The following is a 16,588-nucleotide window of genomic DNA, read 5'->3' as shown; positions in this document are numbered from 1 at the left end:
AAATTATTAAACTCAAAGGTTAAATGCAATGCTATAGTATTCCTTAACTAACTTACCACAGACTCCAGTAGCAAATCTATGAATCCTGTTTCCAAATAAATGAAGCTTCTTCAGGGATGTAAGGTGTTTCATCTCTTCGGGAACTTCTTCTAATTGGTTGTTTCCCAGATTTAGTAATGTCAACTGTAAACATAGAGATTTAAGGTATTTGTACATTATCAACCTCCAAGCACAAAAGGCAGTAAGTTAAGACTCTGCTGAGGTCTACAGAACCTAAGACAACATAAAGACATTATTTTTATCCATTTTCTTAAGCTAGCACACAAAGTAATTTCATTATGGCATTTCATGCATGTCATCATATTAATTATTCTTATTCATCCCTCTTCCCCATAGCCCTCTGCTTTCTCCAGCCCTCTTTTGTTATTTCCAGTTCTGGCTCATCTTTTCCCCTCCCCTTCTATATTACATGTATTTTATTGCCTTCTCCCCAACCCCAGCTGCTCCTTCCCTACAACTTGCTCTTCTCTCATGGTCTCCTCTCAGACACACACACACACACACACACACACACACACACACACACACACACACACTTAAACCTAGATTCTGCATATGAGAGCATATGCTGTTCTTAGGCTGGCTCATTCACTTAAGTAATAATCTCTAGTTTCACTTATATCTCTGAAAATGTCATGATTCCTTGTTTCTTTATGGCTAAATGAAACTCCATTGTGCATGCAACACATTTTGTTTATCCATTCATCAGTTAATGACTGATAGTTCCATTTTTTTTTAACTCTTGTCAATAATGCAGCAATCACCACAGATGTGCAATTCCTCTGTGCTGTGTTCACTTACAGTCTTGGCGGGTATATATCAAGTAGCGATACAGGGGAGACATCCGCTATTTGTTTTCACTTTTTTCCAAATATTTATTGGCCATTTGCATTTGTTCTTTTGAGAAGTGTCTGTTCAGTTTATCAGTCACTTACTGGTTAGACTTGGTGTTTTGGTGTTTGATTTTACAGTTCTTTATGTACTTTAGATGTTATCCTACGTTTGATGTAGTTAGTGAAGAATTTTTTATAGTAACCTATCTCTTCACTGACAATTATTTCCTTCACTGCAAGTGTTTATCAGTTCCTAAGAGGTTTTTCGAAGAGTCAGTCATTAAGGATTTTTTTTTTTTTTTTTTTTTTTTTTTTTTGGTTTTTTGAGACAGGGTTTCTCTGTGCAGCTTTGCACCTTTCCTGGGACTCACTTGGTAGCCCAGGTAGTAGTCACTTAATGCCAGGATGGCATTAAGGGTATTTTTAAGGATAGGATCATGTCATAAAAATAATAATACTTTGACTTCTTCGTTTTCTGTTTGTATCTCTTTGATTTCTTTCTCTTGTTTTATTTCTCTGTTAAGATTTCAAGCACTGGGCCAAGATTGGTGACTTACCTCCCTTAATCCCAGCACTTGGGAAGCTGAGGCAGGTGGATCACTGTGAGTTTGAGGCTAGCCTGGTCTACATAGTGAGTTCCAGGCCAATCAGGGCCACACTGTGAGATAACAATAATAATTTCAACAAGTATTTGAGCACTATATTGAATAAGAATAAAAGTAAATGTCCTTGTCTCACTCCTGAATTTAGAAGAAATTATATTTCTCTTTTCATAATATCAGGTATAGTTTTTTGCATAGAACTCTTAATATGTTAAGATATGTTCCTTGTAGTCCTGGATTGTTCAGAGCATTTATCATGAAGGGATACTGAACTTTGTCAAAGGCCTTTCTGGCATCTATTGAGATGGCCATGTGATTTCTGTGTTTATGTGTTGTCCTATATTTATTTACTGATTTGGATAATTTCTGAACCAATCTTGCATTCCTGGGATAAAACCAACTTGGCCATAGTATATAATCTTTTGAATGTGTTCATGAGTACAAGTTGCAGGAATATTATTGAGAATATTATTGAAATATTAGCCAATTTATTTTGAAGGTAGGGTTAAAATATATTAGCAATTTGAGGGGAAAGATGTGACAGAGAGTCTGCAGTTGTGTTAATTTTATATTACTAGTGTAATTCATTGTCACCACACATCTTTGCCTGGACTCTTCCTTGACTTAGAAGCTCCATTCCCTCCATATACATACATACATACATACATACATACATACATACATACATACATACGTGTGTGTGTGTGTGTGTGTGTGTGTGTGTGTGTGTGTGTGTGTATTCCCCCAAGAGAACTGCCGTAGTAAATTACAGACATCTGTGTCTAAGGCTTTCCAAAATACATTCATGGGGAAAATGGAAACTCTTCTGAAAAGGAAGGTGTGAGTCAAATCCCAGGGGAAGGTGAAATGAAATCAAAGCATAAGAAACAACCACTGGATGTAACAAAGCAAAAGTCATTAGTGACTGTGATAGCAGGGGAGTGCTGGGAAAGAAGTGTGTAGGAGTGACCTGTGGAGAAAACAAAAGAGCAAAACCAGTGACTGATAGACACCTTTTGAGACATTTTAACTATCATTAACAAGGCCCAATGAGATGGTCCTGGGTAAAGGCACTTGCTGAAAAGCATGCCAAGCTGAGCTCAATTTCCAAGTCCACAAGGTGGTGGTGGAGAGGACTTCCCCAAGTTGCCTTCTACACATGCACTGTGTGTGTGTGTGTGTGTGTGTGTGTGTGTGTGTGTGTGTGTGTGTGTGTTTGTACTTACCAAGGAAAAGAGGCCATGAATTTGAGAGAGAGTAAGGGGGTTGGGTAGGTTGGGTTGGAGGGAGGAAAGAGGAGAAATAATTTATGACCTCAAAAATAGATTATTTTCTTTAAAGGAAAGTTTTGTTATTTCGTTTTTGCAGGCATTTCATTCTGTACCCCAGACTGACCTATAAAAATGTAGACCAGGCTGGTCTCAAATCATTACAATCCACCTGCTTCAGCTTCCCATGTCTAGGATTACAAAAGGATGACATCAGCTGCTTTTAAATTTGTAACCATCTCCTAAATGTCAGGCAGCAACAAACACGCTCTGTCTCCATGAAAATATGCTAAGGTTCAGCATAATTAAAATTATATATACAATTCCAAAGACTAAGTCAAGGATTGAACCGTGGTTGAAAAATGCCTCCCCACCTAGATGTTTTATTAGCTCACTTATATTTATTTTGGACTTATTCGCTCTTTGTCACTCTCTTGAATGCTAGCCGTGATGTCATGAATAAGATACTCGGGCTGGAGAGATAGCTCAGAGGTTAAGAGCACTGACTGCTCTTCCAGAGGTCCTGAGTTCAATTCCCAGCACCCAAATGGCAGCTCACAACCATCTATAATGAGATCTGGTGCCGTCTTCTGGCTTGCTGGGACACATGCAGGCAGAACACTGTATACATAATATAAATCTTAAAAAAAAAAAAAAAAAAAAAAGATGCTCAAGAACTCTTATAATCTAATGTTGGGATGTAGGACAGACCACCACAAGTTAAAAAAAAATCATTTCTGTTATTATTAACTGCTAAAGAAGAAAACAGGGCGATGAGATAACTTGGAGTTGGATTAGGGTCATGGAGGAAGGTTTCCTTGTAAAGGAGTTGTTTGAGGTGGAAAATTGGGGGTTCCTTGACAAAGCTGATCCTAGCAAGGGTTTCAGTAACATGTCAGTTACATATGGTTCCTAAAAAACATTTTAGGCAAACAATTTTAAGTTCTTCGGTTTGCACTACTTCAATAATTATCTCCAGAAGGACGTTCTACTGGTATTCTCTCTGCAGTTCGATCTGGTTCCAATTCCCAAGTGATAGCATTACCAATTTCATATTTTTTGTTAGCACATTGTGTGGAAATTAGTGCATCTGACAATTAGAAAGAATTTGTGTAAGTCACCTAGTCTAGCATGCAAGAGAGAACATATACCTTCCCGGTGATCACAACATGCAACAGACAGCTCTTTGTCATTAATATCTATCTTCCACCCATTATTTTTAATTGTGTATTATACTTAATTAATCAGGGGAGGGTGCACATGCCACAGAGTGATTGTGGAAGTCAAAGGAGAACTAGCTGGATTAATTTCTCTCCTTCTACTACATGAATCTCAGGGATCAAACTTGGGCTGTCAGACTTGGAGGCAAGCACCTTCACTTGCTGAGCCATGCCGCTGGCCCATCTGTTATTTTTTTATGATTAAGCTCTAGCTCTCTGTACCCCTTACCCAGTTCTTCCCACAGCAATCATAAACAGTAGTTTTATTCCCACTCCTCTTACATAATATTTAAATTTTTTGAAGAATTGTTATTGCACTCTTTAAATTTGATCCATCTTTTCCTTAACCATTTATTTTCCTTAGGACATAGTTTCCAGACCCTTTGACCACACTGGCCACTTTCTAATCGCTGTGAATGCTCCTCTCAGAAAACACAGTGCCTAGGGTGACAAAGACCATTAATTCATGACACAAATGCTGAGGATGGTGGGATCTTTGGGCAGATGAGTACACTTTCATTAATGTAGTCTAACATGTCATATATTTCTGGCAATGGGGCACATTACTTGTGCATAAACTACACCCCCATGGCCAAGAATAACAACAACAACCCTATGTGAACTGTCAAGCACATAAACCACATCCTGGGCTTGTGCAATGAATTCCTGTCTTAATCTAAATGTAGGAATTTACATTTTTCCCTGTAAAAATTGCATCTTGTTGGTTTTGGCTCCTAAGACATCTCCCATGGATCATGCTTAGATCAGATTCTAAAATGTGATGATACCCATAAACAAAGTAGGTCAGCTTTTTTTCCCTTCCCTACTTTTGATAATATACCTACCATTATTATAATCCTGTGGGGGCCAAAGTGTAGGATCAGCTACAACTTCTTTTTCTCCTTTCTCTGAATTCAGTCAGTCATCAAATCTTAACATCAAAATTTCTCATAGGTGCAAGTCTCACATTCCATTCCAACCACTGTTAGTACTTAAACTTACTTACTGCCTCCCTCTAAAATAGCACAGCTGAATTTACAACAAATGTGCTATAACATTACTTAAGTCCCTCTTCCTAATCCTACTAGATTATGTCTAAACAACTGTTTGAATAATCAGTCCAAGAAGACCTGCCCATCAAATGCTATGTTTCCAAATACAGACCCAAACATTATGCAGAGAGAGACCTTAGAATACTCAGCCCTAAATGGGATGTCTCCATAAACTTCCTCCTCTCAGAGCTCAGAGAACCCCATGGAAGAGGAGGTGGGAAGAGTAAGACCCAGCAGAGAAAACACCAAAAAAAAAATCAACCAAGGCCCTCTAAATCAGTGTGAGCAAGGCTCATATGAACTTACAGACTGAGGCAACAAGCACAAGGACTGCAAAGGTTTGCGCCAGGTCCTCTGAGCTTATATTATGGCTTCCAATTCAGCATTTTATGGGATTCCTGAGTGTGAGAACAAGTAGGTCTCTTGGGCTCTTTGTGATCTAGGACAAGTCACTCAAATTTCTAAGCCTCTATTTATTTAAAAATGGGGATAATGATGTCTATTATTCTTGAAGTTGTGTTTAAAGATAGTACAATAAGATGCTTGGTAAATGAGAGCAATTATTTAACATTAACTATAACTGTTCAGGCCCAAAAGACAATGCATGGTACTAAAAAGGCAACAGGTGATTAATAAATACATGCGTACAAGTTGATAGTTCAATGACTGTCTGCTTTTAAATTTACTTGTTGTCTTAATAATTGATAACTTTTCACATATTTCTGTAATCACAGCTACTCTTTTACAAGACATTGGGGCACTGAGTTTAATTAGATCAAAAGTGTGATTAACCTACAAACATATATTCATTCCCCATTAGAATTAACAACAGGAGCCCCATGTAAAAGGGCTCAGAAGCATCAGCACTATTCTCCTGTCCAGATCAGCCATGCGTTCCAGGACATATGCATTCTTGAGGGCACTTACAATTCCACCATCATCTTACTCATACAACTAACTCTAGCCACAGTCTAGAGAAAGTAACTGGGACACAGTTAATAAAAGCTGTCCTATTTTCTCTTAATGTTTGGCCAAATTAACAAAGTCACAGTGTTTTATAAAACACAGTTTTAAAAAGACAAATATCTAATTGAAACTAATAGATACTTAAACATTTTTTAAATGGAATACTTTAGAGCAGTGGTTCTCAACCTTCCCAATGCTGCAACCCTTTAATATAATTCCTCATGTTATGGTGACCCCCCCCATGAAAGTTATTTCATTGCTACTTCATAACTGTAATGTTGTAACTGTTATGTAAATGTCTGATATGCAGGAGATCTGATATGCAACCCTTGGGAAAGGTTACTCCACCCCAAAGGGGGCACTGCTTTAATACTTACAAAGCAATGGAATACATCTATGGAATTAAACCTAAAATTAAAACATAAAAGCTGGATTTGGCTAATAGATACAATATTTTTTAAAAAGTGTCACTTGTAACACTTTAAATACACAATTTTGATGGGACAACAATCCATTAGAGCCAAGTACTCTCTCAACTGGCTAGATCGTATCTACCAAGGATATATAAACATTCTCTCTCTCTCTCTCTTAGAAGGTTTCAAGTATATAATAGTAACTGAGTCCCATTATTGTATATTCAATCTCTAGAACTTGTTTGTATTACATAACAAATTTGCACCCTTTGATCTACCTCCTATCATCTCTTCCCCCACCAAACCCTTGTAACCACCATTCTACATCTATTTCCATGAGTTTAAGTTTCACATGTCATAAAAAGTGATTTATGCAACATGTGGTTAGGGGTTTAGAGTGGATGTTGTTTTAGGAAAGATGTGGTTCTATCTATCTATCTATCTATCTATCTATCTATCTATCTATCTATCTATTTATCTACCTATGTACCTACCTACCTACACACACACACACACACACACACACACACATATATGAAATAAGGTCTCTCAGTATCCCAGGCTCGCTTAGAACTGACTGTTTCAGAGAATGACTTTGAACATGGATCCTCCTGCCTTTTTAGTTTGCAAGTGCTAAAATTACAAAACCCCCAGTTATTATGTAACATTCCTTTTGATATCCACTCATTTCACTTCGTATGTCTATAGGGTTCATTTACTGTCAAAGTAGAATTCCCTCCTTTCTAAGGCTGAATGGCATTTCATTGTAAATAATACACACCTTTTCTTTATTCACACATTGATAGAAATTGCAGGTGCTTTTCTGTTTTGAATGCTATGAATAATGCCACAATGAGCATGTAGTGCAGATGTCTCACCTCATCATTCATACTGTTACTTCTGTACATGGACCTAGAGTAAGACTGTTGGATCATAAACTAGTTTTCATTTCTTGAGGAAACTCTAGAGTGTTTTCCACAATGACTACACAAAACAAGGGTCCCATTATATACAAAGATGATGATCCCCCATCCTCACCAGCACTTGTCACGTTTCATTTAACTATGGTCATTCTAACATATGCAAGTGACATCTCATTTTGGCTTTGGTTTACATTTCCCTGATCATTAATAATGTTCAGCATGTTTTCATAGACATGCTTAGCCCTGTGTATGTCTTTTGAGAAATGTCTACTCAAAGCTTTACTAGGAGATTATACAGTACATATTCACTTACTTAAAACAGAAAATCTTATTCTAATCACAACCTTACAAAGAAGCCATAACAACTTTACACAAAGAATGTTTCTGCAAGGACATCTGTTCAGTAATTGGTTCAAGTTTGATGGGCTCCAAACCTTTTTTAACCCTTTCTGTTAAGCCACGGGTTTGTTTGCTTGTTCGTTTTTATCACAGTAATTTACAGAATCTTCCTTATTTTACTGTAAGTTTTATTTAGGATCATATATGTATACACATATACATACAAGCATGTAACAACAATCAATGAAAAAAAGAGATCATGAATTTGAAAGAGAGCAAGGCAGGTAATGTGAGAGGGTTTGGAATTAGGAAAGGGGAGAAATGATGTAATTATAACTTCAAAAACAAAATTACTTCCCCTTGACTGAACCTTTTGAGTAGTTTACTATATTCCCCTTTCAATATTCTTCCATTACCAAACCAATGCACACATCTTTGGATGGCCATCTTCTATACATTTAGGTTGGTGAGCACTAGAGACCAAGTACTTTACTTTTACCGGATGAGAGCTTGTCAACAGTACAAAACTCACATCAGGTTCAGGTTTCTCTCTCTCCTTCACTCTCTCCCCCCCCCCCCCGCCCCCACTGCTTCCTTCCTGCTCTACCTTCCCTTCCTTCCCCTCCACTCTCCTCTCCACTCCCTCTCTGTACTTCTCCCCCTCCACTCTCCCTCTCCTCTCTCCCTTCACTCTTCCCTCACTTTCATCTGTCCTTTCTATTAACAACTGTGAGAATGGGTGAACAGTATTTTAAATTGGCCATCTATATTCATTCTTTGAAAGTTTCTCACACATTTTGCTTGCTTCTATCCTCCTCTTACAAAGGAGAAATAGATTTTGTTAATTTCCTAACCTTATATAAGAAACACTGTTACTTTATGAACAGCAAAATTACATAAAGCCATTAGCCTGAAACACATATAAAGCACTCTAAAGATAGACCACAAGAACCTAGTCAGTTGGCTTCAGAATAGTGTGGTTCTTCTTAAACACAAACACTAAGCTAAGCCAGTTTCCTACTGAAAGAATTTGAAGGGAGTAGCAAAAGTCAAAACATAGAGTCTCTCCTAAAAGAAGAATAAGACAACAATAAGAGCACCACAAAAGGAAGACAATGGCATAATATCTAGTTCTGGAGGTTTCTTTCCTGAGGAAGTATACTTTGTAATGTGACTTTTTAACTATACAACTGTTACTCAAATATGGAGACATAATACAGACATTTTCAGAAATGCAAGAGACCTAAGTATTAACTACAACATACCCAGACCAGGATGGTATACGGAGACTTACTGTACTGAAAAAGAATGATGACCTGCTGGTCATGCAGGCACATGGTTCTAGTTCTAGCAATCCAGCAGAGGTGGTGATGTCAGGAAAAAGAGAATAAAAGGTGAAGGGAAGGAGCATGAGGAGGAAAATACAGGTTACAGAAAACAGTTGAGTCCACTTCAGGATTACAGTAAGGGATGTCCTGGACTGACAGCATCCAGAAAAACAAGAGGGCAATCAGTTTAGTTAAGGGCAGAAGAATGGGGGTTCCTGGAAGAAAGTATCACGGAGAACAGGTGCATTTGAAAATTATGTAGCACCATTTTGAAATAAAATGAAGCCATGATAATGCAAAGATTCAAGAATTAAAGGATTAAATATGGCAGTATAAAATAAAATGATCTAATTTTTTAAGTATAAAGAAAAGACCATGAGAAGGACCAAGGGAACAAAAATATATTAACTGATTCTCTCTGAATGACACTCATTAACAATGCACATTGTAGAATTCCCTGACAGGCAAAGAGGCTTATCACTAAACATGGTTCTAATTGAACAAGATGTAAATGCTATAAAGCTTATAACAGGTGGTGAGGCCACCAAAGCAAGGCCAGAGTGGACTGCACGATGGCACTGGCAGTTTACACGGTGGGGAGCAGGGTGAGGCTGGGGCTACTATTGAAAGATGTAAATGTGTCATCACACCAGGCTGAAAAGATAACTGCAGAAACTAAGCTTACCATGTACATGCAATTGGAATTTGAAGACTAGTAATCAAAATGGACAAGCCAAGAAAGAGAATAAATTGAGAGTAATTATAATTGAGAGTAATTATACATGGAAGTGAGGACTGGGACTGAAAGTGTCACAAAAGATAATTTAGTGTACGCTTTTTGACAGTGGTTCTCTTGTAACATGAAGAGCTGTTTTAATAGAAAGAAATTCAATGAGGAAAACAAATCAGTTCATGATTTCTAGTGAAATTTTTTTTAACTCATCTGTCCCATTAGAAAAGTGTGAGTCCTTATCTTATAGCTAGAACTACACCTTTTGAAGCTACTGTTAACTATCACTACTGAATATTAGGCCATTTCTTCACAGGATATAGTTAAGACTACAAGCGTAAACGATTTGGTAAGAGGTGAAGGAGGTACTGGAGAGGTGACAGATTTACTCTAACTGTTAATAAGTTGCAATGACAGTTGTTTATAGGTTCATTCTGTGTTGATGTCTGTGAAGAAATCAACAGGAGGAAAACTGCATGGTTTACCTTCTCTTAATCTCAAGATTTTTAGCAGCTCATGTCAGACATTACCAGGCAGAAATGTTTACCATAAGCATCTGGGACTCATCCATGTCAACTGCTTCTCTTTAAGAAGGTATTTCTTATTTTAAATATTAATCAACTTATAAAGGCTGTTTTAGGGAAGAGAAATCCCTTTGTTTCCTATTCCTATCAGCCCTGCACTTGAAGTTCCAGCCAGTTCTAGGAAATGAAAAAGTAACTCCCTCCCTAACACGCTAAATGTGTCTTAATTCCATATGTAAAGACTTCAGGATAGCACCCCCAGGGAAGTAGGCCAAGTCTCGCCTGGAACCTCAAAGCCTACTTCCAGATGTGAGCCCCAAGGTAGACAGACTACCAGACCCAGGCTTCAACCTCTTTCCAGATGACAGCCTAAAGGAAGATGAGCATAGCAAAGATCTAACTCTGATTCCAGATGTGGGCCAAAGGGCACAGAAGTAAATTGCAACATCTTTCCTACCACGTGTAATGCCTTAAGCGAGAACGGCTACTCATGCCCATCCAATAGCAATCCATATTGTCTCCAGAGAGCTAAGTCTCCAGAGATCAAAGTGTCATTGCTCTGTCACTCATCACTTTCATCTCTTTTCCATCCTGAACCCCAAGAAGAGCTGAGGTTCCTCACCTGGGTCAAGGTGCTTAGCTCTGGGCACACATTGCAGATGAGATTATTTTGAAGGTCTAGAGTCCTCAGACCAGGCAGCTTTTCTAGTGCTGAGGGCATTTTTTTCATCTTCTTCCCATTCAAAGTAATGATCTTAGTGTTATTACCACCCTTCAGTGCTGTTAGCAACAATCTCTCACTCATGATTTTTTTGAAGAGGTGACCATTATGGAGAAGAGTTCCTTATTATATATCTTCAGAGCATCTAATTGCATAATTGTTGTGTCACAAAAGCAAAACCACTCCCCATTATGATGAAGGTAGGAGGTATCACATGATTTTCTAGGCAGAGAGAGGAAACAGCCACTGCAGGTTGGGCCAGAAAGTATACATGACAGGGCTTGTGTATCTTATGTCAGACACATGGAAATTACCAAGTACTGAGATCACACCAGGACCCAGGACCAGGTTTGGGAGTCTTCCACTAGTTTGAGATGAGGAACACTAAACATCCTGGGAGGAAGTATCTAGAGGGAACTAAAACATTTCCTGACACTGAAGCCTTGGAGTTTGTAACAGCATTTTCAAAAAGAAAAGGAAAACTCATTAATGATACTTGGAGTGAGTGGGACGTCAGCTCAGTCTGAAAGCTAATAAAGGAGAAATGAATCAAACATTTATTACATTATTCCAGTACAAACTACATGTTAGTATATTCAAATAGTTCATAGTTTTCATTCATATGGAAATTGAAGCTAATAAACTAAGAAAAAAGTATTAGAAAATTCATCATTTCTCCAAGTTCTAATGAAATACAGAACCTATAAAAAATATATTTGACAGCTAGGTTAACAGGAACGAGGTTAATAACCCCATTAATCAATTGTAGCCATTTAAAACTGAAAACACCACATGGAATGAAAGCACCTGATGGGATGCAGCAGAGGGTACAGATGAAATGTTTATGCATAAAACAAAACACACATCTAACCAAGGCTTTATGGTTTAACCAACACCTACAGAAAGTGAGGAACATAGAGCAAGCTGAAGTGACCCTCAGGGAATCATTCAGCCAAACCAAGAACATGGGAAGTGCAGTGTTTGCATTTGCACTAATTAAATAAAATTAACCTTGATTCAGGAGGCTGAGTTAGCAACCAGTTGACAGAAAGTAATCATAGAGCCTCAGAGGGCATCCAGGAGAGATAAAGAGACACAGGAAGTAGTAGGGTGGGGTCTGGAGTAGCACAGCTTTTTCTGGTTTGGTGAAGCAGAAGCATGGGTCTGCCACAGATGCCATCGAGGAGAACGGGCTAGGTAGTTGCTACTCAGCCTCTGAGCTCAGAGGTTTTCATCCCAGCCTTTGAATCTTGAATCTTATTCACAATTAGAACCATAGAGATTTAGTTACAGCTATCTTTAGTGGCAGCAACAGGGCTAGTGGATGTGGAAGCAGAATTCTCACAAGGCTGTGGTCTTAGGCTAGGTCACTGCTAGAAAAGCAGGCCAGTAACTGAGAAGTAGCAAATACTGGCTGAGATAGCAATATATTAAGGCACAGCAACTGTGCTGATGTTAAAACAATATTTGGTGCTCCAACTTGTGGAATGACCACATGGACAGAGGAGTCACACCAGCCAGCTCTGCCACAGTTGCCTTGGGTCTTTCCGTGCAAGCACCCACAGCAGGCAGCTGCCACTTCCCAGGACTCCAGAAAGCAGAAATTGTAGGAGGGACTTGAGTTTACCTCAGACAAACTACTGAGAAGTCAGTGGATTCAGTGAGATACCTGGGAAGGCCTTTAGCAGAGAGTTGAATAATATTAAAAAGAAAAATCTTTCCCACATTAAGAAAGAGGAACATCACAAGACAGAGTTCTAGGATCCTGTATAGTGCTACAACAGATGGTTTGAAAATGGAAAATTTAACTGAGTGGATAAATTACTTTGCTGGGATTGACAGAATGTCAATTGTATCAGTTTAATAATTAATATTTTCTCCTTTAAAAAGTGGCTTGATAACTGTGCTAAATATGATAATTTGACTGAAAAGATACAAGCTTTAGGAAGACTTACTAATGAAAATAAGAAAAATACTCAGACACAGACAGAGAAATGTAGAGCAGAACCTACCATACCATTGCATTATGAAACTGAAGAAAAAAGGCCAAAGGTCACTAGAACACTAACTTTGATTTATCCAGCTACCATACAAGAATAACCACTAGATGATAGGCTCCCTCAAGGCTATGCAGAAGTTAATTAGAATCCTGTAGAAATGTTAGATTTGAAGAGATTTAAGGAAGCACTCATTTCATATGGTATGCATTCACCCTTTGTGAAACAGATATTAAATTTATGGGCCATCTGGAGCAGAATTATCCCACAAGACTGAGATTTAGTTGAACCAGTATTAGAAGCTGGTCCTCAGTTACAGCGGAGAACATGGAGGAGAGAGGAAGCTAGAATCCTAGAACAACGAGGTAGAGCTACAGGTCATGAGATATCCCAAGAACAGCTTCTCACTGAGGGCCAATATGGTGATTTGCAAACACAATCTATATTTGATGATAACACCTTGAGTCTATCTTGTATAGTCACTTCAAATGCTTGGGACAGGGTTGAAGAATCAGGAAAGAGAACTGAGTCATTTACTAAAACTATGGAAGGCCAAAAAACAGCCTTTTTAAAATTTTTTTATGAAGATTGACCTCAGCTGTAACTATAATAATATCAGATTTAGATGTTAGACAAATATTAATTGAAACTTTGGCTCTTAAAAATGCTAATTCAGAATGTAAAAGGGTGATCAGGCCATTAAGGGGAAGATCAGTACCCACAGACGAACAGATCTGAAATACAGCTTATACTGGGTCTCACTCTTATAATGGTACTTGGATGGGAGAAGTGATTTCTAAAAATTGTTAAAAAAAAAAAAAGGCAGGTATTTTAATTGTGGTAAACTACATCATCTGAGAAGTGATTGTAGACAAGGTGCTTCTAGAAACAATGTTTTTTTCTAGGGGTGATCCTAACAGAAATCCACAGCCTTCTGGAGCATGCATAAGATGTGAAAAACACCAGCATTGGACTAATGAATGCAGAACAACAGGGACAGGCAAGGTAACCCTTTGCCATTAGGGGGGCTCTCACGGGCCTCAATATCAAATTTGGTTCAATCATTACCAATCAGCATTGGGGAAATCCCTCCACAGAGAAATTAAAAGACTTAAGGCATGTTGTTCAAAACATACTGCTTTGGATGACAGAACAGCATCAGTAGATAAAATTTTCAGGAGAAACCATAAAACAAGTATTTTAGCAAACATCTATAAATGATCAAAGACCAAAGCTAAAATTACAAATAAATGGCATTGGAATTGAGCATTTTGTAGACACAGGTGCAGATATAACAATTATTTCCCCCAAATCCTGGCATTTGACTTCAAGAGGTAAATGTTCAGCTTCCAGAGATTGGTAAAACAAAGTGCAAGATGGGTCAAGTGTATAGAGCCAGAAGGACAGATAGAAAAATTAAAACCATATGCACCTAACTTAGCAATAAATTTATGGGGACATGAATATTTGAAACAATGGAATACACATATTAACATTCCTCCAATCTCAGAAACAAACTGTAAATTAACATATGCTTCTGAGAAAAATATTAAAAACCATTATCAAGGGCTTTCACTGATTATTAACATTGTACATAAGCAGGGTATAACAGCTGCTGATCTTTCAAAGGTATCAACAGCCCAGCCTTTAAAATGGTTAAATGAAAAAATTGTATGGATGGAACAATGACCTTTGACATCAGAAAAATTATGGGCATGAGAACAGCTGGTACAGAAGAAGTTAAATGCTCATCATATTAAAGAACTGACCAGTCCTTGGAATTCCAAACTTGTTATTAAAAAGAAATCTGGAAAATGTTAACAGATCTAAGAACCACAAATAATGTGATTCAGTCAACAGGCTCTTTACAACCTAAAATTCAATTGTCTTTTTTATTATAAGGAATGGTCTGTTATATTAATTGATTTAGAAGACAACTTTTTCACTATACCTTTAAAAGAACAGGATACAGAAAAAATTTGCTTCCAGAGTGCCAACTTATAATTCCCAGCCTGTTAAAAAGTATCATTAAAAAGTCCTTCCACAAGGAATGTTAAATAGCCCAACCTAATGTCAATATTTTATACAACAGCCATTAGAACTGATTCATAAACAGTTTCCTCAATCTACAATTTACCATAATATGGATGATGTCTTATTGGCTGATTCAGCCACAGATACTTTAGAAAAAGTATTCAATGAGGTAAGGAGAATTTTGTCTTAGGATTACAAATTGCTCCTGAAAAATACAAAGAGAAGATTCTATGGACCACAATTGAATTAAAAACTCAAGAACTAAGAAATTTATTTCAATCCTTACAAGATGATAGGGACTTAAATAGTCCAAGAAAACTATCAGCTAAGGCTGAGAGAGGATTGACTCTGGTAGTAAAGAAATTACGGGATGTACATGGAGATCACTTAGATCCAGAGCTTGATTGTATTCTGGATATGTTACCTTCTACCCATTCTCCTACAGGAATTCTTATGCAGAGAGAAGATAATATATTAGAACAGGTATTTTTACCAAAAAAAAAATGAGTAAAAAATTTAAAACCTATGTAGAAAGAGTTTCTGAATTGATTCTGAGAGGAAAATTGTGGCTTTGTAAATTAGCAGGAATAGATCCAGCAGAAATTGTGGCACCTTTTACTAATGCTGAAATTGCATCATTATGGACAGAAAATGAACACTGGCAAAGATCTTTCAGTAATTTCCTGGGAGAGATTAGAAAGAAATATCCCAAAAGCAAGAGACTTCAGTTTATAAAAAGAACTAATTGGATTCTACCTTATACAACAAAGGCAACACCACCAATTTCTGGAGTCCTACATTCTATACTGATACAAATAAATCAGGAAAGGCAGGTTATAAGTCAGGAAAATTGCTGGGCAGTGGTGGTGTACGCATTTAATTCCAGCATTCAGGAGGCAGAGCCAGGTGGATATCTGTGAGTTCGAGGCCAGCCTGGTCTACAGAGCAAGATCCAGGACAGGCACCAAAACTACACAGAGAAACCCTGTCTTGAAAAAAAAACTGCTGAATTTATTCCAGATAATTCAAAAATAACTTTATTATTTATTCAACTACAACAAGTAATCAGAATTAGAAATCATCCTTTGGGGGTTGGGGATTTAGCTCAGTGGTAGAGTGCTGCCTAACAAGTGCAAGGCCCTGGGTTCGGTCCTCAGCCCTGAAATAAATAAATAAATAAATAAATAAATAAATAAATAAATAAATAAATAAATAAATGAAATCATCCTTTGTATATAACACATACCAGATTTCATACAGGTCTACAAGGTCTTCTTGCACGAGGTCATGATGAGCTTGATCAACTATTGGTAGGAAATGTACTAGAAGCCTCAGAATTTCATAAGAAATATCATGTTAACAGCAAAGGTTAGAAGAAAGATTATTCTATCACTTGGAAACAAGCCAAGGAAATTATAAAGGAATGTCCTACTTATTCTTTGTATAACTAACTTCACTTCCTACAGGAAGTAACCCAAAAGGTACTCCAAATAATGAAATTTGGCAAATGGATGTGTTTCATTTGCAGAGTTTGGAAAATTAAAATATGTACACCATACCACAGATACATATTCAGGA

At 37.5% G+C, this 16,588-nt stretch overlaps 1 protein-coding gene across 11 annotated transcripts in view; it reads right to left on the bottom strand.

Moving 5' to 3' along the window:
• Positions 1-11,115, bottom strand: part of Lrrc69 (leucine rich repeat containing 69) — a 129,984-nt gene extending 118,869 nt beyond the window's left edge. For 7 of the 11 annotated variants that reach the window (XR_013048983.1, XR_006069260.2, XR_006069261.2 and 4 more), the window contains exons 1-2: positions 10,881-11,086; positions 57-183 (exon numbers count right to left, since the gene is read on the bottom strand). Coding sequence is in view for 8 of the 11 variants with exons in the window: in XM_076563871.1 (XP_076419986.1) it covers positions 57-183; positions 10,881-11,063 (310 nt within the window). In the remaining 3 variants the exon portion in view is untranslated. Of the gene's footprint in view, positions 1-56; positions 184-10,880 lie in introns of all 11 variants that reach the window. The other 4 variants (XM_076563876.1, XM_076563877.1, XM_076563875.1 and 1 more) reach the window with 3 other exon arrangements.
• Between the last annotated feature and the right edge of the window lie 5,473 nt (positions 11,116-16,588).

This window comes from Peromyscus maniculatus, chromosome 2 (assembly GCF_049852395.1).
Source record: "Peromyscus maniculatus bairdii isolate BWxNUB_F1_BW_parent chromosome 2, HU_Pman_BW_mat_3.1, whole genome shotgun sequence".
In the NCBI taxonomy this organism is placed as follows: Eukaryota; Metazoa; Chordata; class Mammalia; order Rodentia; family Cricetidae; genus Peromyscus; species Peromyscus maniculatus.
Note: the sequence above shows the minus strand (reverse complement) of the source record. Positions and strands in the feature narration are given on the sequence as shown.